This window comes from Gordionus sp. m RMFG-2023, chromosome 1 (genome assembly GCF_954871325.1).
Source record: "Gordionus sp. m RMFG-2023 chromosome 1, tfGorSpeb1-WG-v2, whole genome shotgun sequence".
In the NCBI taxonomy this organism is placed as follows: domain Eukaryota; kingdom Metazoa; phylum Nematomorpha; class Gordioida; order Chordodea; family Parachordodidae; genus Gordionus; species Gordionus sp. m RMFG-2023.
The window spans coordinates 60,103,576-60,131,015 of NC_088775.1; the positions used below are offsets into that span (position 1 = coordinate 60,103,576).

The 27,440-nt window shown below is 28.1% G+C and overlaps 1 protein-coding gene across 1 annotated transcript; it reads left to right on the forward strand.

Moving 5' to 3' along the window:
• The first annotated feature begins 7,941 nt into the window (after positions 1–7,941).
• Positions 7,942–27,111, forward strand: LOC135922568 (potassium voltage-gated channel protein Shaw-like). The gene is made up of 5 exons (XM_065456971.1): positions 7,942–8,677; positions 8,852–9,350; positions 9,863–10,015; positions 25,569–26,486; positions 26,820–27,111. The coding sequence occupies exons 1-5, from the start codon at positions 8,126–8,128 to the stop codon at positions 26,933–26,935; spliced, it is 2,238 nt and encodes a 745-aa protein (XP_065313043.1). The 5' UTR covers positions 7,942–8,125; the 3' UTR covers positions 26,936–27,111.
• Positions 27,112–27,440: the final 329 nt, after the last annotated feature.

The window sequence follows — 27,440 nt, forward strand, 5'->3', positions numbered from 1 at the left end:
GCCATGAATTTCTTTCCAAAATTTTGAAATATTTTTTTCATATTAACTGCCATAATTGACGTGTGTGGTTTAGCAAGCCCTACTAGCTCTAAAAATAAACATTTAAAAATTTGCTCTAAAATTTATTTTATATATAAATGATTTAACTTAATAAAATTAAAATTCTGTCATATAAAAATCTTTTGAATTTGACATCAAAATTTTATAATAAAATTTTTAATAATTAATTATTTCAAAAGATTTTTTCCTATAGATGCATACTGGGGGGGGGGGGGGGGGTAAATAAAATTCTACAAAGAAAAATTTGTAACTATATCAAGTCTTTTTAAAAATTTGTCGTGCAGTGGCAATGCTTTTGCAACGTCAACATTTTATATAAAAGAAAAATCGATTTTCATTAAATAAATGTTTTATTTCCTAATATAAATTAAGCAAGGAAAGGGGAAAGTTTTTTTGAAAGCTAGATGTTATTTTTTAGGAGTAATGATAAAAGTGGTGTTATTAAAGTAACTAGTTACATTTTTACAAAAATATAAATAACTATTTACATTTAAAAATATCATTTTGAAAGGTAACAACAGTTTTTAAAATATATTAATTTAATATATAATATCTCAATAATATATTTTAATATAATTAATTTTATAATAAAATTATTTTAATATAATTAATTTTTTAATAAATATTTTAATATAATTATTATCTATACTATCATTATTATAAAAAATCATTTTTTTTTTATCTTACCTCGAGATCCCTAGCTGTAGCTTTGATATCTAAATTTAATGGCTGTGGTATAAGGTAATACACTTGTGGCATCTTTGGGAAATATGATATCAAATAAGATAAATTTGTTGCCGTGATATTGAGAACTACAATAGATCCTTTCACCCTCAAGCGCTAAGGTTTAGCGATTGTTTACTAAATTAATACTAATACTAAGTGCGCTTTTACACTTGGAAATAGAAAAGGTCAAACATCGATTCTATACGAATTATAAGTCTGTGGTAAGTGTCCCCTTTTTCAATTTTTAATTTATGAAAAAATTTTTATATGAAAATTTGATTAAAAAATTACATGTGCTTATAGTCAAGGACCCCAGGACTAATACCGATATTTTAGAGGATAATTAAAGTACATATAATTTTTGGGGCCGATTGAAAAAATTTTATATTAAAAATTCATAATTATCAAAATATTTATTACATTTTATAACAAAAAAATTTAATCTAAAACTTCTCATAACATAGGAATTACATTCTCATGTATTCATTTGTAAATTTTAATTTTGTTAGCTCATGTTTTTATAATTTAAAAAAGGTATCTATATAATTTTAAATATTAATGTTATAATTTATTTTTTTAGGTATAAAATTTATAATAATGGCAGCAGACATAATATATCATACACACAATCAATTCAATATGAATGTATGAATTAGAGATCTGCAAAGTTGGGCCCGGCCCGTACCCGGCCCGAGTCCGTACCTAATTCTATTTAAAATAATCGGGTTCGGGCCGGGCCTAATATTTTTAAAAAAATTCAACCCAGGTCGGTTCAGACCTTGGAAATTTTATTAAACATATCTAAATTTATCAATTTTATATTGAATTTTTTATGTAAAATAAAAATTTTAGATTTAATTTATTGAAACTAAACGCTATATAACATATGTCTTTTATTTTAAGTAATTATAAAAATTAATTTTTATATTTAAATAAATTCGGGCCCGGCTGGGCCGGTAAATTTTTTTAAAATAAATTTCGGGTTCGGACCGGGCCGGCAAAACTTTTTAAAAAAATTTCGGGTTCGGGCTGGGCTTGAAAAATTAGGCCCGATGAAAATCACTAATTTGAAAAAATATTTATATTGCCAAATTCTAGTTTATTTCAATTGAAAGTAAATCAAAAGACATAGAACTCAAATTAAATGAACTATTTACTGTTCAAATGGTATGAAAATATTGCCATGGAATGTGAATGACCATTTCACAGAATTAGTCATAAAAAAGCAGTTACATGCTTTTCTGAAATTTTTCCTATAAAATTCTTAAATAAACTTAATATAATCTTGATAATATGTTTAAAAAAACTAATCTAACTTCGTTAAAAAATTAATATCATTTTTATAACGTTAAAAATATTAATATTATTTTTACTACGTTAAGAAGAATTACTATTATATTCACTACTTTAAAAAAATATATTCATGAGGGAAGCAAATTTAATATTGTTTATTTTTTTTTAATAAATAAAGAGAAAATCATGCGAGTATATTATGTAATTTTATATTTACAGTGTTGTGATGATTTAATGAAACATATTGACGATTAAATTAAAACTCATCCATATAAAATTATTTTCTTTGCAAAAATAATTAAAATAACAAAAGGAGTAATAAAAGAATTTTCAATAATGCTTTATGGATGGGTTTTAATTTAATCGTCTATATGTTTCATTAAATCATCAAAACACAACTAATAAATAAGTATTGGGGAAACAAATAAAAAAAATTCTTATTTTTTTAATAAATAAAAGAGAAAAAAAATTTTATATTGTATTTTTTTCCTTACTTTTTTAAAAAAAAATATTCTCTTTTAAAAGCAATAATTAATGTTTAATTGTAAGTATATTATTGAAAATTTATTAAGATTATCAAAGTTGTATAAAAGTATTTCAGAGGTATCTGTTTATAGATTTTAAGATACATTTTGATATACTTTTATTTAACGCTTTTTTATCTAAAAGATAAAAATATTTAAGTGCAAATTTTATCTTTAGCATATAATTTAAATAAATATATATTATAAAATTATTAAGATTAAATAATATTTTTATAATATATAAAAAAAGATATAGATATTATTTTTTTTCCCATTTATATCTAGAGATATCAGTTAAAATTATTTTAAGCAAATAAATTTATTTAGAATTTTGTAAAATAATTTTATAGATATTCCGCTAATTTTTAATGAATAAATTATAGGTTTAATGTAAAAAAATTTATTTTAAAATTTTAAATATATTTTTGATTTTGATTGAAAATAAAAATTTTAAAATCTAGCAATAACTTTTTTGATTCAGTACTTGATCATTTTTCTCAAAAACAAAGACGAATTCTACTTATTTATATATTTTAATTTTTTTATGACTAATAAATAAAAATAAAAAAATATTTTGATTGCATCCCTAGTAGCAAACTTGACGCGTAATCACTGTAAAAAAGAATATATTCAGATAAATGTAAAGGACGAACGGCCTAACAATAATATTGATAGATATAGAATTGATGTGTTTCAGCCTATATAGACTCACATAATTAATCTTTTTAATGAAAGATTTTCAGAAAATAAAGGTCTTATCAGTGATACACAATTTTTCGCCCAAGTAAATTTCAGTATGTTAATATCTCGGGTATCTAATAATCACTAGACATATTATCCAAATTAGTGAAAGCCCCCAGTCATCAATTAAAGAATTAAATTTTTTTTGTTAAAATATCTGCAAATGGAAGTCCTGCAAATATGATATCCAAAAAAGAAATCACCCAAATTATGGAATGGGTAGAGTCTCGGATTCGGAACAATGATTCACATTATAAAAAATGCAGAAATTATTCAATTTGTGTGTATGACCTTCTGCATTATTACAATCTCCATACTGCTGCATAATCCAACATGTTTATTGCTTATAGTTAAAGAAAGAAAGAAAGAAAGAAAGAAAGAAAGAAAGAAAGAAAGAAAATAAGCTGTGAGCGAAGCTTTAGTTAAAAAAAAGATTGCGCGTCAATATTGGACAAGACGAATTAGAAGCTTTTCTACTTATATCAATAGAACGTAAACTAAATTAAATTAATTTGAGATGAAATCTTCGATTAAAGAAAAAATTCGTCTTTACTTTATTATTAAAATATAATATTATTTTAAGTGCAATTTTATATGTGCAATTATCTTTCAATAAAATATGATATGTGATATAATATGTTTTTTTTTCATTTATTAAAATCGTTACATAAAATCTTTAACACATCTTTTTGGTCAAGTTTTGTCAGAAAAACATTAAAATTATTTTTTTTTTAAAATAGCCAAGATGACTCGACAAAATAGAAGTATTTGGGAGGGGGTGGTGAAACCCTTTTAAAACTGAGACTTCTGGGATTTGAACACGGAGCCGAAGCATTCAGTCCGTCCATGTCTATATTATTGTTTTATGATAGATTTTTAAGATTTTTTGATATACTTTTTTAAATAAAAGAAGAAATTTCTTTGTTGATTTTATAGAAATTGATAATTAAGGAGGGGGTTTTATCTATTCAAAAAAAAATAAAAGCAAATTTTCATCTAGATATCAATATTAAAAAATATTATAATAAATAAAATTTTACCTAATCTTATAGTTTCTCGGGGTTGGAGATCAACCCCAACCTCCTCTTGCTACGCCACTGTTAAAAACTTATTGATAATATAATTTGCAAATAATAATTAGTATCTATTTTTAAACTCATAGGTTAAAATTCAAATTTTTTGGATTTACTTGTGTCGTTGAAATTTCAGGGAGCACCCTCAGGCAAATTTAGTCTATGATAAATTTATGAAACTAATTTAATTTATTATTCATGTCTTTTTTGGTATAACCTTAATTACATAATCAAACATTTTTATATAATATCAGCTCGAATACACCAAAATAAAATTCGCTTTTTCTGTTGTTTTCTTTAGAACTTGACTTTAATTATTTTATATAATAATACTAATTACTACATTTACCTATATATTCATTGTTTTATACCATCCTTTTGATATTAAAATAAAATTATTTTAGCAAAACTATTCTTAGACACTTAAAAAATACGTCAAATTCGACCTCAAATAAATTTTAGATATAAATGCAAATTTAATTTTGTTTCAAAATAATTGAACGACACTAAAAAAAATTTAAGTACACCAATTTTCTTTATTTTACATATAAATATATCAAGTTTTTTATGCATATAACAGTGCCATGATAATTGATAATTTATATTGAAGGTCAGTCTCATTATTATTGGCTAAATTATTTCATCGATTTTGAAAAATGTAAACCTGTTTATATTTTAAAAATCCCAATCACTTTAATTATAAAAAAAAGATAGGAAAGTTCTTCATTCAAAAAATATAATTAGCTAAAAATATATTATTATTATTCTTTAAATTTATGACTCTATTAATTAAATATTTATTTATTCAATAGTAAAATTAACTTTTTTCTAGATATTTTAAAACATTCTTAATATAATTTAATCATGTATAATAAGTATGTTATTATTATAAAAGCTATGACTTAGTTACAAGTATAATTTAAAATTTAAGTATATTTTATTTTCTTATAATGGTTAGGTTATCACTTAGTTGTCGGTCAGCTCATTCAGCCCCGATTCTAGTAGTTAAAAATCGACCCGAATCGGGCTTTTTAACAACCCTAGCATCCTCCTCTCCTTTTTATTTTATTATTACACAATCGATTTATCTATCAACATAATTATGTCTCCCCGTTTTCGGGCAGATGAATGTTCTAATAATTTAAACCCAGGTTTGTGATTATTTGAACCATTTTGACTTAAACTTATCTCAATATCTTTATATCAGCACCGATAACCTTTTCTCATACATGAAGATGTGGCTCATAAATTTAATGACCGGATAGCTATCCTGTACATCCACTATTATTTTTATTCTTTGGGAATTTTACCAGTCTCGATGTTGTTTAGTATTCCTGTAAAAGCTTCTGTTCTCTATTGCTTTCGTGCTTCTATTAGAATGTTTCTGATACTGTCACCACATCTGATTTATCTTTGATTCTATTTCCGGGCTATATTTCTGCTATCTTCTTCTTCATGTTCAATATCACCTTTCTTAATTCATCTTATATTGTATATACAATTCTTTCTCATAATTTTTTTCTCATCCGATATATTATATTTTCCCTTACTGGTTTCTTATCAATGTCATCTTACACTTTATTTTTTGATTTTGTCATATTCCTCTTAGCTTTTTTTTAATTTTAACTACGAGGTTCCTTATTTGTCTTATTTTTTGCCAAGTTTTATATAATCTTTTCCCTCTTTAAATCCAACAACATGTTTCCCTCTGCATTTTTTTTACCAGGCTTACTTTCTACATTTTGCTTCGCCTCTCATCTCAATTCTAACTAAATTTAATCTCGTTGTGTTGCCAATTAAATTTAATGACCTAATTCAACGGCGTATAAGCTAATTATTCTGCGTGCACTAGTCGATAAATATCTCCATACCATACATACCAAAAAATTATCTAAACTTTATTTTAATAAAATATTACATTTGAGTCAAGGCCTGATGTTGGCTATTGGAAATACTATAATATTAGATGTGAAAAGAAGCCTTAGGATTATGAATTTAAAATTATACAATTTGGCATACTTTTGAAGCAAAACCTTAGCTAACATCAGGCCTTCATATATATATCAAATTTATATTATCTCCTCTAGTCCAAATCAGACGTTAACCCAAATGTTAAATCTTTCTACCTAGGAGATTTTTAGGTATATGTGGTTCTTTACTCACGCTGAAGAATCCAATATTTGATATTTAATTCTAGATATAGAATGGGAGCATCTCTTCTTCGTTTTAGCAAATTTATACTTTCATTGCCTTAGTATTCCATTAGGTCATTTGCATACACTTTACATCAGTGGCATTAGAGGATGCTTTTGGGGGCTAGTGCCTCATCGAAATTTCGAATAGCCCTCTTAAATATTTTCGAAAATACACATTATCAAGCATAAAATATAAAAAATATTGATTTTTAAATAATTTTAGACTTTGAGCACCCATTAAGCCCTGGCAAATTGAAAAGTATATTGACGTCCTTTCTTAATATTTTACTACAATGTTTCTTAATTCCCTTCTAGGCTGTTACCACTGTGTCTTGGTCAATAGTGTCACTAGGAGGCATAGGGGACTCAAGCCACCTGAAAAATTTGAAGAGCCCTTTGACATTTTTTGAAAATATTTAAAAAAGATTATTTTAAATTGTTAGCTAAAAAAAGGTCATTTCCAAAAATATTAGCAAAAAAAATTCTGAAAATTGTAAAGGCTTATGACGACACTGGTCTTGACAGTGCAATGTAACCCATACTATTTTTAGTATTATTTTTCAAAAATAAATTTTAGTTAGATTTTGTGTATTTATTTCTTAAAATAACTAGTTTGAAAATAATTCCTTTGATTATTTTGAAATTATTTATTACTGGCATAAGCAAGCGTTTATGCATTTCATTAGGAATTTCATATAACTAATCCAGTTAAGTTAGGTGGAAGATTACATATAATTTTAAAGAATAAAAATTATATATGATAAATTTATCTAAATTTTATCATCTTAAAAAGGCTTAAATATAATATATAATATAGTGTTTTATATTTAATAATATAATAATTAATTTGCCTAAATTTGATTTATATTGTTATTTATTTAAAGATTTGATATGGCCGATATGAACATACTTGATTTGATTGTAATGCGAAATTACATAATAATAATTTGTATTCCGTTTGAAACATTCCCATATTAATGAAAAGAATGAAAAGACCCACAAATTGATATACATCGTATGTAATGAACCACAAATTCATATTTAAAAGACCGAAAATAAAAAAAAACATGCCTAAAATTTAACATTCATAATTATGAAAAAGGACATGATCTTAAATACCAATTTCGACTTTATAAACTATATCTTGATGTCAATTTCGATTTATTTAAAATATGACACTCTCTCTAAGATTAAATTTAAATTCTTTGCGAATCCACGCCCGTTGTTATCGACGATTTAATCAAAATAAAGAAAGGATCGTGAAATTTATTTATAAATTGTTAAAATTCAAAATTTATTTATTCTTAATATTACGATAATTTACCTCTTTGAAATTCCCAGTGCCAAAATTTATTTGTTAAAAATTTTGTAAAATGAAGTCAAATATAGAAACTACATAAGTCTATGTTTAGCTAAACCTAATAAAGCATTTTATAGAAAATTTGCTTCCAAAATTGGCCAAGTTTTCTCATATTATCATAAAGAAACTATTAATTTTTTTTAATAACTCGCGATGGCTGGAACTGATGCTGACAATCGGGTTATAATAAACGTGGGAGGTATTCGTCATGAAACATATAAAGCCACATTAAAAAAAATTCCGGCAACTAGATTATCCAGACTTACGGAAGCCCTGGCAAATTACGATCCAATTCTAAATGAATACTTTTTTGACAGACACCCAGGGGTCTTTGCTCAAGTGCTGAACTACTATAGAACGGGCAAACTTCATTACCCCACAGATGTGTGTGGGCCGTTATTCGAAGAAGAACTCGAGTTTTGGGGACTAGATTCTAATCAAGTCGAACCCTGTTGTTGGATGACTTACACGCAATATAAAGACACCCGTGAAACTCTGGCCGTTTTAGATAGGTTAGACTTAGATTCAGAAAAACCAACGGAGGAAGAAATTGCTAGGAGATTTGCCCTACAAGAAGACCGTAATCTATACTATGGGGGAGCTGGTGGCGGCAGCCGTCGCAGAGGAGTAATGAGTTATTGGAGAAAATACAAGCCAAAAATATGGGCTCTCTTTGATGAGCCATATTCTTCCAAAGCTGCCAAAGTAAAATAATTTATTTATTTTAAAATATTTATATTGATTTCATTAAACAATATTTTTTAAATACATATTTTAACAATGACATTTTACTCTTAACAATTTTAGATATGAAATATGAATATTATTCTATAAATATAATTGTTTTTCTTTTAAATTTCCATTTTTCATATATTATAGGCTGTAGCGGGAATTTCCGTTTTTTTTATCCTCGTGTCAATATTAACATTTTGCCTAAAAACATATCCTTTGGCTAGGATACCTGTCATAAGAAACGTCACAATACAAGTATCTTCAAATGTCACCGCTTGGACCCTTGACAAAATCGCGACAGAACCTCACAGGGTCTTTTTCTATATAGAATCTATCTGCAATGTTTGGTTTACTTTAGAAATTCTTGTTCGCTTTGTAGTTAGCCCCAATAAAGCCAACTTTGTAAAATCTCCATTGAATCTGATAGATTTTATTGCGACTCTTTCCTTTTACGTCAGCTTGTACATCGACTTAACAAAGATCGAGCAAGAAGCTGCCCATGGTGATATCCTCGAATTCTTTAGTATTATTAGGATAATGAGATTATTTAAATTGACACGTCATTCTACGGGTTTAAAAATACTCATACATACCTTCAAAGCAAGTGCAAAAGAGTTATTACTTCTAATATTCTTCCTCGTTTTAGGTAAAATTTCTACTAATTTATTAAATACATTTTATTTAAACTACGTGGCTTAATGATCTGCATCGGACCTAATTTTTCAAGCCCGACCCGGCCCAAAAAATTTTTTAAAAATTTGCCCGGCCCGATTTTGAACAATTTTTTATATGTCCCGAAAATGACCCAAAATAAAAAGAGAATTATTCTCCCACCCTGCCCAGCCCGAATTTATTTAAATATGGAAAAATTTAATTATATCACTTTATAAACAAAATTGAGTGATATCATCTTTAAAAATTTAAACCCGACCCGGCTCGATTTAAATATATTAAGCCCAACCCAGCCCGAAATTATTTTTCCCGGACATTGCCGGGATTTGCAGTTTTAAAAATAAATACATATAATTGGAAGTGAAATATATAAATACTTATAAAAACTATAACCATTCATGGGGGTGGGGGATGGGCATTAAGATTATCAAATAATTTTAAAATTTCGTTAATTAAATTTTTTAATGAAATTAATGATGTCAATAGGTATCGTTATATTCGCTAGCCTTGTATATTACGCAGAAAGAATCGAAACAAACCCTCATAACGACTTCACGAGCATACCCGTAGGTTTATGGTGGGCCATAGTAACAATGACTACTGTGGGTTATGGGGATATGGTACCGAAGACATATTTAGGTATTTCTTAGTTTTTTTTTTCTTTGAGACGAACGCGTCCGAATGATGCTTCTTAAAGGACTAACCTTTTTGGGACTAATTTTTTTAAGGAAAGAGACGTAACGGGAATCGTCATGCAAATTTTTTCTTCGAATAATAAGCATATAGTTTTTTTGATAATATGACATCTTATTTCTAACTCAAGTGTTATATTACTATTACCTATTAAAAAATAAATGAAATAGAATAGTTTTCATATTAACTTTCTATTGCCTACCATATCAATAAATGACATAATTAAAAAATACATTATTTTCGTCTTTAGCTAGTCTTCCTATAACTTAAAAAAAAATTCTGAAAAGCGCTCAAAATTTTTTCGGTGTGTGTATTTTAATTTACATAACAATATTTAAAAATTAGCAGAGTGTCGAACCGAACTCAACCTCGAAAACCGAACCAAACTAATTTATAGAATTCAATATTTTTTTTAAAAAAAAAATAAATGAACTAACCGAACTTTTACAACCCTCTAAAACCCGGTTCATAAAGGTTTTATTTTATAAATATTAAACAACATAATTTATTTTTATCTCCAGGCGTTATTTTTTTTAAAAAACCTTTCTGTATTATGTATTACCAATAATTTAAAATTATAAAAATAAGATATATAGCAATGTTTATTTAAACAAAGAATATTAGGTGATTTCTATTCTTCTCTCTTAAAATACACGATTGTAATAAAGAACTTAATATAGGTTTGGACAATTTGTTAATTTCTTCCATAAAATCAAGGGAGATCAATCTAAAAAAACGATGCATTCAGTGTATGCAAACATTTTGATCCTCAATATCTTATACAAACTTGGCATGTAATTGATTAAATTCAATGGTCAAAATAATTATCATGATTCTGAAGACAATTTTTAATTATATTGAAAATGAATGAAAATAACAAAAATTAAAATATGTCCCACAATAAAAACGAGAAAGATTGATAGATACCATAACGGGGATTAATAAAGACACCGATATTCGCGTATATAGGAAAAGAAGAAAATAAGAGCAATCTGAACTCTACTTATTAAAAACTTCAGCTACAGAGATTTCGCTTTAAAGATCATTTCCAGTTGTAATATATTCTATCACCACCACAGAGAACAAGATTGGACAAAGATATATTAGATGATATTGTAATTATACAAATAAAAATTGTCAATGAACCTTTCTAAAATTTAATTCCTTAACATGAACCAAACCTATTTAATTATTTTCTCTACCTGGAACCTGAACCGAACCTATATATTAAAGACACTCGGATAATTATAAAGATATTTTAGAGAATATGCTCCACTGCAGGCATTTATATCTATATTGAATAATGTTTATGATCAAATTAACATTTTCTTCTAGTTTTTTAACTTCATTATTATACTTGAATAGATAAATGATAAATATCATTATTTTCAATTTTCATCGGAATTTGACGGTTTTCGTATTCAGACCAATAAAAAATATCTCTATACTCTCCCCACCCCCATCTTCCCAATATTTCTATACTCTCCTCACCCCCATCTTCCCAAAACTGTATACAACATGTCACCAATAATTTAAAAAAAATAAGTATAAGTTTATAATTTATAAATTAATGATTATAAACTTTTTCGAAAAAAGCATTTTAATATAACGAAAAACAAATTCTTTAAAAAAATTAGCCAAAAGCCTGTACTAAGTCTTCCAATAAAATTTGTGTAGGAAGACCACCCAAAAATCATAGCTAGACTTGTGAATTTTAATAAATAACTGTTGATTAAACTTTAGCAGTAATTAATTTATTTTATTCTTAAATTTTATTATACAATACAATTGACCTATTTAATAAAGTGGTGTTTGTTCGACTTTGGATGAACGCGTTCTTCGGACACCTTATGATATAGGACACACCAGATAATAGGGTTGAATTTTAATTGCTACATTTCTCAATAAGGTAAATCTTCCGTGCATTCTTGAACCCACATTCTGCATAACTTTAGTCTTTTTTTATCAGGCAATCCTTGATCTGGAATTTTACTTTCATAGACCCCCTTGCCCCTTCTATTAATATACATGACCCTCATGTCAGGGCGGAGTTATTAAAATACCAAAAATATTCCTACCAGATGGGTGATAACCACTTTGTCCCCATCATAGCTACATATCCTGTTTCTTTGAGCAAGCCGCTTTGAAATTTTTTCAAAACGGTGTCGAAATCCATAAGCAAAAATACATATATCTCTCCTTTTTATAAACTTAAACAAAACATTGCTATCACAATAATTCGGTCAAATTATTTAATATATAAAAATTCTTGGTTCAAATCATTTCATTTAGCATTCTCCTTTTTTTTTAAATTTAATATATTTGTTTTTTAAAATATTTTTATGTTCTATTTAAATTTAATGTATTTGTTTTATTTTCAATATTTTTCATGTTCTATTTAAATATAGATTTAATTTTTTGTACATATTTTTCTAATATAAAAAATGATTATTAAAAAAAATAATAATAATAATAAATAAATTGGTCTTTGTTCGACTTTGGATGGCCGCGTTCTCGGACGCCTTATGATGTAGAACACACCATTTAATAGGGTCGAATTTTAAGGAAAGACTCTCACCAACCTTTGGATGCGTCAGGTAGACTTACCAAACTCTACTTATGGAAATATGAAAAGACTTTTATCTATTTAAGTCAAGATTTCAGACCCGAACCCTTTTTTGTCGAAGGGTTTAGTTTACATTCCTCGTTAAAATCAATAATGAAGAAAATAATGACTCATATTTATCCAAAATTAATATTTACAAAAATCATGTTCAAAAAATATAAATTGAATACGATTTGGAATTTGGATGTTGAGATAGATGCAAATTTGAGAATATAAAAACAAATCTTTAAGAGGTGTGAAGGGAATATGGTTTCAAATAGAACTAAAGTATTAGTTAATAAGAATATTTTTGGACAACATAGGATAACAAGGATTGGGTTAAAAAAATTTCATAAAACAAAATAATTATGTAAAATAAAAGTTAAAATAAGATCATTTTAATTTTATTATTAGAAAGTTACTTTAGAAAAATGTCAATTACAAACACAAGTTATATCCCTAAAAAGTAACTCGTTATATTACTTATAACTAGTTACCGTAACATTGCAAATGTAACTAGTTATTTTATAATAAATTATTTTATATAACTCATCATTTTTAGTATAATCTATTAATCATATAAAATAATTTTTCTATTTAGAAATTGCAATCAAAGGAATTTTGTACTAAAATAAATATACTACAATATAGTATTTATTTGTACTGAAAAAAATATCATATTTTAATATTTATTTGCACCGAAAAAATATAAATAACAATTTATTTTTCATAAATATTTGGGCTTGATAAATTTTATTTCACTTTATTAACAATAAACTATTTCCGAAATTGTAATCTAAAAGGCATGCTAGTTTTTCTCCAAAGATAATCTTCCATAGACTTATTGTTGTAAAACTGTTCGATTTGAGCCGATTTTTAAAGATGGCTAATTCGATATTTTATCCAAAAAATATTATGAAAGTCTAAAGATTATACTCATATAGATGCCAAAATGTTTTAAACACCTATTGGCGAAATCTCGACGCTTAGGCAATATTTTGCTAGCTAAAATATTGAGTTAGCCGTTTTTACAATCGGCTCAAATCGAGACGTTTAACAACACTTCCTAGATTAAAAAACTATCTGATGTAAATGAGATATAATTACATTTTTCAGAAGTAACTAGTTGAACTTTAACAACACCACTTATTATCATGTTTATTGTTTTAAAATGATAATGAAGGATTTTGAAAAAATTAGTGTTTACACAATTTATTTGTTTTAGGCATGTTTCTGGGAGCCTTTTGCGCTCTTGGTGACGTCTTAACCACGGCACTTCCCGTACCAGTAATAGTTAGTAATTTCGCTATGATATATTCGCATTCCAGGGCTCGCGCTGAACTTCCTAAAAAACAAAGAAGGGTTCAACCCGTGGAAGCTTCGCGTTTAAATAAACCAGGGGCTGGGCCAATAGGTGATATGCCATTGCAGCCGAGGCGGTTCGAGGATATCAAACATCATTAAACCCATCTAGTGCTTAACAAATCAGGATTAAGCTGTCTAGTATTTAACAAGCCAATGTAAAGCAGTCTAGCGTTTTCCGGGTGGGGGAGCCTTATCAGAGACAACCAGTAATGCCCGTAATCACAAATTCCCCAGGTCACCATTGCCCAAATCAAAAATGCATACATCTTTTAATTCCCTACATTGGAAATTTGAGTTTTCGTAAATATCATTTTAAGTTAATAAAAAATTATCCTCTTTTATTCCCCCTCCCCCATACCCTTCATTCCAAAAACTATAAAAAAACTAAATAAAGTATGCCACCAATAATTTTAAAAAATAAGTATAAGTTAATAATTTATATATTTCAGCAAAAAGCATTTTAATTTAATGAAAAACAAAAATCTTTTTAAAATATGAAACCATATTAAAAGCCTGTACCATTGGCGTAGGAAAATATAATTATTTTTTGTTTTCATAATATTTTTATATTGATATCTCGACGAAAATTTATTTTAATTTGATAAAACCCCATCCTTGGTTTTCTTTTATAAAATAATAACAAAAGTGCGCGAAATACTATAAACAGATTTCATTTTATAATCAAATTTTCACATAAAAAATTTGTTATAAATTATATAAAAATAAATTTAAAAAACGGGACGCTTCTCACGGACTCTATGATTAACATGAGATCGGTGTTTGACCTTTTCTATTTTCAATTTTAAAAGTACACATAAAATTACTTTACTGATCACCCATTTTATTATCTTTTTCAATTTCACCTTAACTAATTTATCTTATTACGGTATCACGTTTTCCAAAGATGCCACAAGTCTATTTCACTACCTTTTTATTCTACCCGCTACTAGATTATAAAAGTATCAAAGCTACAGCTAGAGATATCGAGTCTCATATATGAAATGAAATATAAAATGTTGATTATTTATATGATAGTGATTTTTTTTTATTTAATTGCTTTTGTTATGAATTTTTCAGATTGAAGTTTAAACTAAAATGCATATTATTTAAGCGATGCATTTTCTAAACTTTAGAATTCGTGCTTTGGACAAATTTCATGCTTAGGACTGCTTTTTAATATGAGTCATATTAATTTTAAATTTTTGAAAATTTAACTCGATTCAAAATATGAAATTTATATTTTTATATCTATTAAATAACCCGAAAAATAACAAACAATATCTATAAATATCATATGATCTTAGGATTAAAAAATATTTTGAATCGGAGAAAAGAAACCGCTTATAACTGGTTTTTATTTATTGAATGGAAAAATTTATTATTAAATTAGTAAATACTAATCAGACTATTGGCTCACCCAGATATCCAGTCCTTATATAATTTTCCTCTAGCATAATGCCATCTTGGCAAAAAAATATTTACAAGCGTTTTACTTTAAACTATCTACCATACGAGTTGAAGCACATAAACGGGCGTGTAGCAAGGGAGGGTAGGAAGACAAATCTCTTCAACCTTAAAGTAAAAAAATTGAGGTTATAAGAATCTTGATATTTATTATATAACAACTTAGAAAACTAATTTCACGAGATGTAAGTGGTTTTTGAGGCAAAAGCGAGATTATATGATTTTCAGATTCCCAAGCCTCGACTTTTACCTAGACAAACAAAAAGTTCCAATATTAACGTGGACTTAATTGAGGATTACTATAAAATAACCGTTTTTATTCCACTTTTGGTTACATTTTTGACTCAAACCAATAAATGATTTGTGAATCATCAAATGGCTCTATCCAAATTATAAATACTATTACCTATAGAAATGATATATTAAATATATATATTGAAAAAATTGAGTATTTAGCTCAATTTTATTCAGAGGCTATAAATGCATTCGTAGGTAAATTCATTTCAGAATTTAAATATTAGTATGAAAGATTAATTTTAGCAGATAATCCTCCAAGAAATATTTTGTCTTTTTTCAAATATATTAAAATTAAAATGTACTAACGAACTAATTATTGTTATAAACGTCAGAGTTAATGCCTACAAAAGTTTAGCTGGCTTTTTAAGGCATGATATCATAGCTTTTATTCTTGAAATTTGGTTACTTTTTTTTATGGCTGGTGAAATTGATTGAAGAATAAATAAGTAAGGCTCTAAATATTAATGCAAGCCAGATATTTATAACTTCTATATTCGCCATTCGATATTTGAAAAAATAAATTTTTAATAATCATTTCCCCCTTCCCATCCACTAAACAGAATAAAGCAATAAAATTTACTAATTAAGAACTACATAGTGGTTTGGTATAAGTTTCAGAATTAGTGGTTATTAGCCTAACTCACTTCACGCTTAAAGCGTGACGTCATAGTTTTCATTTTGTTTATGCTCATCTTTTTTATAGCTCTCAAAAGTGATAGAGGAATTAATAAGCATCTTTTATATTTTCTATTCTAGCAAACCAGTTAAGGCAATTTATTCTTATTTTCCTAATAATTATGCACTAAACATTGATAAAATTTTCAGAATAAATGCTTTCAATCTATTTTGTAAAAAATCCTAGCTACGACCAGGAGCGGACTAGCCAGTAAATCTAGTGGGGAAAAGTCTGGGCCGAGATTTCAAAAATTTAGGGGCCTTTAGGAAAGAAAAAATAATTTTTTTAAAACAATTGATATAAAATCTAAATTTAGGAAATAAAAATTAGATTTAAAGGTTTAGCCCCTTAGTCAAAAATATTGTTGTTGAACGGCTCGTTTAGAGCCGATTTTTAAAAACGGCTTTATCCAGAAAAATATTACTTAACCATGAAGATTTTTCCCATAGATGGTACAAAGGTTTGGACTTATATTAGCGAAATCTCGAGGCTAACTCAATATCATTCTGGCTAAAATATTGAGTTAGCCGTTTATAAAAATCGACTCAAATCGAATCTGTTTAAACAACACTAGTCAAAAATATGATCATTTCTTTATTTTCATTAGTTCTAAAAATGGGGATCCAACAGAAATAAAATAGGGAGAAATATTTTCGTATTATTATTGTCTTAAACTAAATAGCTTCAGGTAAATATTTAATTTATCTATATAAATATATACATGAAATATTTTTAGTTTATATATAGTAAGTAGGGCATTATTATACTTGTATAAATATTTAATGGGAATGGAAATTAAAACAAACTCCTAAAAATGATTATTTTAATTTTAAAATATATATTAAATAGATTTTTATTTAAAAAAACAAATTCTCTGATTTAAATTACTAATTTGTCAGTTTTTCATGTGCATTAATTATAAGAAAATTTATAACCCCCTCCCCCTAACTATAATGAACCATATTTTTTAGATTGTAAATATGACTTAATACACTATATTACATTTTTAGAATTTAACTGAACTGATATAATATTTTAATTTATATTTTTTTTCTCTTTAGCTTTCACCTCTTCTGGTGGTAAGCTCCTTCAACATTTCTCTCCACTTTATGTTATTCATACAATCTCTTTTATCTAATTTATACTTCTTTATATTGGCTCTAACTTTATGGCCCCGTTGAAGTTTTGGCCTTCCTCTTTTACGTTTGCCCATCACTTCCAAACTCTCAACCTTATTTCCTATGTAGTTTATAGGCCTTCTCATTGTGTGCCCATACCACCTAAGTCTGTTTACCATTAACTTAGTCTTATGGGCACTAACTTTAAACTACTTAGTATTCTTTTACTGCGCACTTTATCCTTTCTTGTTACGCCAGCAATCATCCTCAGCATTCTCATCTCCATAGTTTGTATACTTCTCTCGTCTGATTCCTTGGTTGGCCATGTTTCCGAACTATATAGAATAGTTGGTTGTACTATGGAACTGTAAATTTTTCCCTTTCATTTGCCACTTTAACCACCCTTGATTAATTTTACTCTTTATCTCTTTTTCTATTGTGCTGTTTGTTTGTATAGTGGAGCTCAAATATTTGCAACTTTCAATTGCCGATATCTGCCATTCATTTATATCAATAATCTCTGTTTCATCTCTTCCTATCACCATATACTCCGTCTTTTCTCTATTTACTTTTAGTCCGTGCTTTTCTAGGATATTTATCCAACTCACTAATCTTTCTTTCATTTCATCCTTGGATTCGGCAAGTATCACAATATCATCTGCAAATATCATATTCCACGAGATAGTTTGAGGTATACTGTGCTAATACATCTATTACTGTAATGAAAAGAAGTGGGCTGAGAGTCGACCCTTGATGAACTCCTTCGGCTATTGTGAAGCCTGCTGAAGTACCTGTTGTGCTACGGACCATTGTTCTATGGCCAATATACTTATCCTGTATTATTCTTATATATTTTTCGGGAACCTTTTTGTGGCGTAGCGCCCACCAGATAAGTTTTCTTGGGATTCTATCGAAGGCCTTTTCTAGATCGAGAAAGACCATGTGTAGCCTTTTATTCTTTTCCCTGTATTTTTCACTCTAATTGTGTGGATAGCATCACTTGTTGATCTTCCAGGCATAAAGCCAAACTAAGTCTCTCCTATTTCGATTATGTCTCTTAATCTTTTTTCTATTATTTTTTCGTATAGTTTTAGACAATGTGACATTAGTTTTATGCTCCTGTAATTTTCACAATTGTGTGGATCCCCTTTATTTTTGAAGATAGGAACTAGATAGCTCTGCCTCCATTTTTGAGGGATCTCTTCATTTCCCAGTATTTTATTGTACAGATTTGTGAGGAGATGTATTCCATCATCTCCTAGTGCTTTTAGGGTTTCTATTGGAATATCATCTGGACCCCTAGCTTTGTTGTTTTTCATATGCTTGAGGCATATGATTATCTCTTGCTCTGTTATTGGTGTTATAAGGTTTTGACACGGGGAGTGTTCATCTAAATGTAGTATGTGGGGATTAAAGTTGAGAAGCTCCTGAAAATATTCTTTCCATCTATTATTTCTTTTTCCTTTATTATCAATTTCCCATCTTTGTTTTTGATTACTTTCGGAGCTCCGGTTATAACCCTAGAATTCTTTTCTCGCAGTTTGGCTAATCTGTATATTTTATTTTACCCTTCTTTGGTATGTAGTTCTTCATACATGTCATCGTATGCTATAGATTTGGCCCTAGCCACGGCCTTTGTAGCTATTCTCTTGGATTTTTTGTATCTTGTCTTGTCATCTGGGTTTTTGGATTTGTACCATATTTTATAAAGGGCTTTTTTCTCCTGTATAGTGGTTTGTCTTCATTCCACCACCATAGTTCTTTGTATAATTTATTACCTCCCCTTGTCAAGCCTAGTGTTGATTTGGCAGTGTCTATTAATCTGGATGAAAGGTCTGTCCACATTTTACTGATTTGTGAGGAATCTATTGTTTCAATGTTTGCATTGATTGCAAATGCATCTGTCATTGTTTTTAATTTACCCCATTTGATGCATGGTTCCAGTTTTATCTTGTTTGAGTGGATTTATTTGTGATGTGTAAATTAGAGATCTGCAAAGTTAGACCCGACCCGTACCCGGCCCAGGCTTCGGGCCGGGCTAGGGCCTAATTCTATTTCAAATAATCGGGTTCGGGCCGGGCCTAATATTTTTTTAAAAATTTGATAGAATCAAATGGTTTATTAAGTCTTCCATATGATAATTAATACTTTTATTCCTTTATTTAAATGCACAAGGTTTTATTGATATAATATCTTACCCTGTTAATTTATATTTTCCTAATTCTATTGTATTATCATATAGAATTGATTTAAATCTATAAAATTAGCTAATGAATTTTTATATTATTATTACATATTATAATATTTAATATTTCTAAGCATAATTTAATTGATCCAACTATTAGCCCTTATGTATCTAAGTTACTAATATCATTAATACAATATCTTCTAAATATATATTTCAGCAATGATATATGAATGTTTATGAAACTTACCGAAATACTAAAAGAGAGTTTTAACATTTATAGAATGTTCATTTAATTATTTTAAACTATCCATATTTTAATGCTACTAAATATCTTAATGTAAAAATATCATTATTTTAACCACAAAAACACGTTTTAATATAAAAAATTAAATTTCCCCAAATATACATATAGAATGGTATTTATTACATAATTAAATTTGAACTTTTAAAGATTACTGGTTTAAAAAAAATCGCTAAATTGGCAATCCTCTTGTGCACACTAGCACTAGTCTCCCGTAGTGATGGCAATTAATGGTGGTATTGATTTTCATTAAAATTAGACTATTGGCGTTGTATATTTTCTCTCTCTTTCCACATTCATGCCAAATTATCGGTTTTTCGGTGGAAATTTTCTATATTATAAAGAATCAAATAATTTTGCCACCATACAAAACTCATCCCGTTACATCTTTAACATTTAATCTAAATATTAATAATCCATATATTATTATATTTCCGTAGAATCTAAAAATCTATTAAAGTAATATATAATAAATTCACATGTAATTTTTTAAGCTTCTTGCATCCTTGTTTCATTTCAGGGCCGGCTCCAGACTTTTTAAAATTAGGCCAAATAGGATTTTTTTTTCTTTATTATTTTAAGTAATATTTTATCATAAAAAATTATTATATAAATATTTTTTTCTAGTACAAAATTTTTGCCGCTATAGGCCGTAAACTTGTAAACATCATCTTAAGCTAATAAAAAGTTTTCTAAACACTCCTTATCCTTTCTCCCCAAAAAATATATGGTGAATTCCATATCAAATCAGCCAAGGTTTCAACCCGACCCCCTTCAATTTTTCTTAAATTTTGTATACTGGTAGTATATACTATAACTAAGAAAAAAATGAAATTTTACCTTCCAACACTGTTTACCCCTAAGATATGGCCGTTTAAAGCGCGGAAAAATGGTACATTTTTGACAAAATGCACCTCATTTACTTTCAAATATCTCGAAAAATAATTAAGTTAGAAAAATAATTTAAATTATATTTTGTAGCTTAATAAAAGTTCTTTAAAATGACATAAAAATAAATATGATGGACATTTTATTAATAGTGAAAACCAGATGTGTAAAACCGGAAATGGCAATAGAAAAAAAGGTATTTTTTTCTGCAGATAGATATCACACTGCTTTATATTTGTACAAAATCCTAGACTGGGATGAACATGGGTTTAGGAGTTATCACTCTTTATATGGCTAAAATTGAACAAATTTAACATTAATATCATCATATTATAATTTAATGAATAGTTATGAAATAATCTTAATTTAAAAATTATGTCTAAATGACAGGCCCTTACTTTTTTTTTTATCTTTATCAAAATTTTTGAGAAGTGGCTGGAATAATGAGCTTTGTTTAACACTTTAGTTAAATTTTATCTCGAAGTTACTTGACAAAATAATTTTAAACATATTTATAACTTTATTTGCCTCAAATTGCATTACATATAATAATATCAATAATTTATAATTAAAATATATCATATATTATAATCATTCAAGGAATTTTAATAAATTATGACTTTTGTTTTCGTCTAAGGGAATAAAAGCTTGGAACTTTGTGTTCCAGAAATTCTCTTTGCTCTCAAAAATCTGCTTTCAAGATGAGTTTCTATGTCATACATTCATTATTGCTCACTTGCTTGCATAGTTAAATAAATCTATTGTTGTCAATATGTGATGTTCATATGGACGTTGCAAGCTTGCTCGAGCTGCTAACCGTTTAGTAACGGCCCCCAAAATGTCGCATGGACGTTTACCTTGTGCGGTTTCAAAAAATGTCACTCAGCCTTTATCCCAAAATCATTTTCATTATTGTAGAGATTAATGAAACTTTTTATTTTTATATTGGTTACTGATCCATCAGAAAAATAATAAATTTTAGCCACCCTATTAAATCTTTCCTTCAAAAATACTATCAATTTTAAAATAAATAAAATGTACATGCGTTGTGCTTTAAACAACTTGATATAACCACTAAATTTACATGTTTTATTTTGTTCTCACGGTAATAAATTATAAGAGTTGATAGTGGCTTGATTATTGGTCTGATTAAATCCTTGTGCATGGTTCTGCACTACAAATGCATAATTTTCTGAAAAGTCTGCAATAACTAAGAATTCGCCAACATTTAAATTGAATTTTTAAAATTTCGAATTATTGATTATCGTGAAGCTATAAACAAATGAGGAATTAAATTGTTTAATTATTCAATTAAATAATCTACAATTTCATCAGCGGATTTTGTCAGTGTTTCGAGGGTAGTTCGATCAACTGTTATCCATTGTTTGAATGTTTTATAATCTATAGAATTCTCGTCAAATAATATATTAAGCCTTTCTTTTAATTTTGAATATATAGGGGAAAATTTATTGTTGAATTTCAATTTTGGTAGATTATTTTATACTAAATAAAATATTTAAAATTATTTTGTCAAGTAATTTTAATTTCGAGATAAAATTTAACTAAAGTTTTTACACATTATCCCAGCCACCTCTCAATTTTTTTTATAAAGATAAAAAAAAGTAAGGGCCTGTCATTTAGACATAATTTTTAAATTAACATTATTTCATAACTATTCATTAAATTAAAATATGATGATATATTGTTAAATTTGTTCAATTTTAGCCATATAAAGAGTGATAACTCCTAAACCCATGTTCATCCCAGTCTAGGATTTTGTACAAATATAAAGCAATGTGATATCTATCTACAGAAAAAAAATTTTGAAAAAAATACCTTTTTTTCTATTGCCATTTCCGGTTTTACACATCCGGTTTTCAATATTAATAAAATGTCCATCATATTTATTTTTATGTCATTTTAAAGAACTTTTATTAAGCTACAAAATAAAATTTAAATTATTTTTCTAACTTAATTATTTCTCGAGATATTTGAAAATAAATGAGGTGCATTTTGTCAAAATGTACCATTTTTCCGCGCTTTAAACGGCGATATCTTAGCGGGTAAACAGTGCTGCATGGTAAAATTTCATTTTTTTCTTAACCAGTATGCAAAATTTAAGAAAAATTGAAGGGGATCGGGTTGAAAATCGACTTTTTTTGTTGATTTGATATGGAATTCACCATATACAATATATCACTATAAACAATGATTTGAAAGAAATTTTTTTTAAAAAATGTAATAGCTAAATGCCTGCAGTGGTTCAAGAAAATTAGAGAAAACCTACCTAATCGTTTCTTCTCTTTAGCAAATTCTTAGCTTCACTAGCTGAAATGGCTTTGACTCATTTGACCTGTGTTTCTAAACATCCTTTTAGTTACTTTTTATCAAAATGAAGCGACAATTGTAAAGACCATCATTAAATGCTCTATATCTAAGATATATAGATTTTAAATATTTTGTAGGGTGGGAGGGGGTATCTAAATTAAATAGAAATGAGAATATATTGAAAATTGCTCAGGCGTTTCCCTTATTGTAGATATTTTCTTAAGCAAAAAGATGAACACCTCATTTATATATAATGTTTTGGTACATGTTGGAAAAGTTATAGATTAGAGGTGGTAAACTTATTATAAATCGCTCAGAATTAGACCTTTCTGTCAGAGACCTTCTTAATTAGGGAATTTGATAAGAAAATATGGACATATGACTTGCACATGGGCAATATGAAATTGTGGAATGATGATTCATTACATATTGGGAAATAAAGAGCTAAAGTATTCAGAAATCTCAAACAATGTAAAATGATAAAGCAAGAAAATTACAATACATGAATTCGAAGCTCTAGGCCAATATTTAATTGAGGCGTTGACCAGGATGCTAAATAAGATTGTTACAACTATTACGAATGAAAGGATAATTGTCTGGTCTTCATCTACAAAAATATAGATTATAGTGATGTACAGAATTTTGAAAACTATCACTGACTCTCGCTTTAAGATTATGGGAGGGGGGGGGGGGGGTGATCAAAAATCACTTACCAATTCTAGGTAATGTTCGGTAGATTAATCTCCCCTACCTGCAGTGCAATTGTACTTATCATATTGTTTTTTCATTATGCTTTGATTTTACATACATTCGTTTTAAAACAAATATTTTAATTTAACACATGACTAATGTCATTTTTAGATGGTATATATGTAGTAAGGTATATATGTAGTAACTTAGATAAAAACCTCGGCAGACGCCCACAAGCTAAGATTTGATTTCCAGATTGAGAATTTCTCTGAAATCGTTAGGAAAGAGGGTAGGATTTGTTAGTAAAAAATATATTATAATAAGCCACCATTTATAACAATCAAACTAAAACTCTTTCGGGCATCATAATTTAGGTTAGGAATACAAATGAACATTAGTTAATAAAGTGATTGTCACTAATAGCAACCGAATCTAATAATTGTTTTGGCATTTATATTTTTTAAAATAATATTTAAAATTATTATATGACGCGTTTATCTAGATTATATCCAAAGATATTTAAAATTAAAGGGAGAGCATTATTCCCAAAGACCTGTATTTCAGCCGCTGTTTGGAGTTGGAGACTAAAATTTTATTTATTTATTAGTTATAATATGCAAACTAGTAAAAATTTTAGAAAAATCTGAGGGAGTTGGGTTGAAACTCATTTTGATTTGTCATGGAATTCACCATATATAAAAACGATTGCATAATCATATTATCAATTCTTCTGATTTCATTTATAATATTCAAATTAATCCTATAATAAATTTCATGTACTCACAAGAATACAATTTATATAATTCTCAATAATATGCAAATTTAAACGAAAAGATTCACTTACAAAAAGTAATGACTTTAACGAGATTAAGAGACGCCCAGTAGAATTTGAAAGTAAAAATATTTCAAATACTTATTACAGGAAATAAAAATAGAGGCTACATTTTTGGTGGGCGAAATAACCAAATTTTGATAAAGTGCTTGCCAATAGAAGGGTAGGTTATATTAAGTAACTGACGAAGACAGAGAAGAATAGTTTTAAGATGATTTAGATATTAAATACAAGGACTTTTATAATCACGGAGATGGAGGTGTGACGTAAGATCGTCATTGAAATTGACGGGATAGTTTTGATTTCCTTTTTTTAGCTAATTTTGATTGGAATTTTACTTATTTTGCTAATTTTATTTTAATCTTCCTTTTTAATACTAATTTTGTACGTGGTATAAGAGTAAATCGACATTTGGCTTAATGGGGGGGGGGGGGGGTAACGCTGTTGAGATAAAATGCAATTGAAAAAGCATATAAAAAGGAAGGTATAAGAGGCGTAAAGTAAACTTAGTTTGAATAAGAACAAATGTAGTGAACAAACATAGTTAGGTCATAGGAAGAATATAGTCGAAATATATAGGTATAGTAAATAGCGAAATAACAAAAATAAAATGAGCACAAACTATAATGGTGACATTGGATAAAAAGGAATATTATTAAGGTAAGGATAGTTAAATAAAGCATCAAGGATCGTTTTAAATTGATAATAAAGATTTTTTTTTCAAATTGTGTTTACACAATGTTTTAGGCATGGTTGTAGGAGCTTTTTGCGCTCTTGGTGGAGTTTTAACCATCGCACTTCCAGTGCCGGTCATAGTTAGTAATTTCGCCATGATATACTCACATTCTCAGGCTCGCGCTAAACTTCCTAAAAAGCGAAGAAGGGTTCAACCCGTGGAAGCTCCACGTTTAAATAAACCTGGAGGTGGGTCTATAGGTGGTTCCAATATGCCATTGCAGCCAAGACGGGCCAATGCCATCAAACATCATTCAACTACGCCCCCTAACACAATTTCGGTAAAGCCATCGGGTGCTTCTCACAATTTAGGCTTCCCGGGTGGGGGAGCCATGTCAGAGTCAACCGGCAATGCCCTTAATCGTAAATTCCCTAGTCACCAATCGCCCAAACAAATGCATACGGCTTCCAATGCCTCACCCACATCTCCCAGAGTTATTCATGCCAAAAATGGAAATATTCTAAGCCCTCAGGGCTCTCGTAGAAGTGGCCAGAACTCTAAACTGACTAACATGAACGTTAACAATAACAATAGCAACACAAACATGACCACGATGATGGTTTCAGTAGTAGAGAATGACTATAATCCTTTTTCGTCTTCGTTCACAGTGACCAAGGATAAACGTAACACAACGACTGATTGTGATTTGTCCCACCGGTCTAATCTCTCAATAAACTCAGAAAATAATTCGCCGACGCCCGTCAGTATCAGCTCAAGAAAAAGATTTAGTCGAAGCAACAACGTTGTAAATAATAGTACGGCTTCCTCAATTAATTTGATTGCATTAGGGGAAGTTGAGAAAGAAATGGAAGATGATAGATATACACCTTCTTCAACAAATACATTAGCCGGTGTAAAAGTAAATCATATATCACCCGGTTTGCCCAACAAGGATTCGAATAACCTACACAAAACCTTGAATGATGAAAGTTAAAAAATATGTTTAAAAAAATATCCAGTTCTAACGCCAAAACCTCGATTTAAGTTATTTTTAGAAAACGGCGAATCAAGAATTTAGCCAAAAAAACATTATTTAAGTTTTGAGATTTTGTCAAAAGAAGGTCAAACCTTTCTGCTATCTATTTGCCAAATCTCGAAGCTTGGGTAATATTTATATGGCGAAAATTTTTACATTTTTAATGCGCTATCGAAGGTTTGGACAACGTTCGATCAATTTATTTTATAGTTATGATTTAAATAATGATGTAATAGTAATATTAAAGTTAATTTCGATATTATATATTATTATGTCTATAAACTAGATACCAAACATGGAGAACTTATAAGACCCAGTAAAATAAAGGTGTCTAAAATCATGGCAAATAAAACCTCACCCGCATCGTCTCAAATACAACTACAAAAACTCGAAGCTTCATGATACAAACTTATTATATGCTATAGATGATGCATTTAACATAGATTATTTGATATCAACTGATCTCTGCTTACCGAGAAGAAAAAGAAAACAGGCAGTCACCTCAAATATAATTTTTTTGTTGCTTCCCAAGGAAGCAATTATGTTTTAAAGAAACATTCCATTCCATTTATACATTATATTTTTGAAATAGTTTATTATATTACCGGCTGGAGCATTTTAGAAAACTCTCCTGTTTAGATTTTTTAGTGCCTTTGGAATGAAATATTACATTTCGATTTTTTTTAAATAACTCATAACTGACCTATTAAAGGCCATAAATTTTTTTTGATATATGCAATTCGCCAAATTTTTTAAAATAACTTTTATAACATAATATGTTGAGTCTGTGATTTTACAACCTATGGACTTGTAGAAAGAGACCCCCCTCCCCCTTATTGTTAATAATATGTACCGTCGATTCTATTCATTTATTTTGTTTAAAGTAAAGTATAATCATAATTTTGTA

What these genes read in the sequence shown, in the direction of transcription:
- LOC135922568 (XM_065456971.1), top strand. Translation starts at nt 8,126, where the DNA reads ATGGCTGGAACTGATGCTGACAATCGGGTTATAATAAACGTGGGAGGT. An exon ending in GGTACCGAAGACATATTTAG is followed by an intron (nt 10,016 to 25,568) that starts GTATTTCTTAGT and finishes ACAATGTTTTAG; the next exon opens with GCATGGTTGTAGGAGCTTTT. An exon ending in CAAAACCTTGAATGATGAAA is followed by an intron (nt 26,487 to 26,819) that starts GTTAAAAAATAT and finishes TCTATAAACTAG; the next exon opens with ATACCAAACATGGAGAACTT.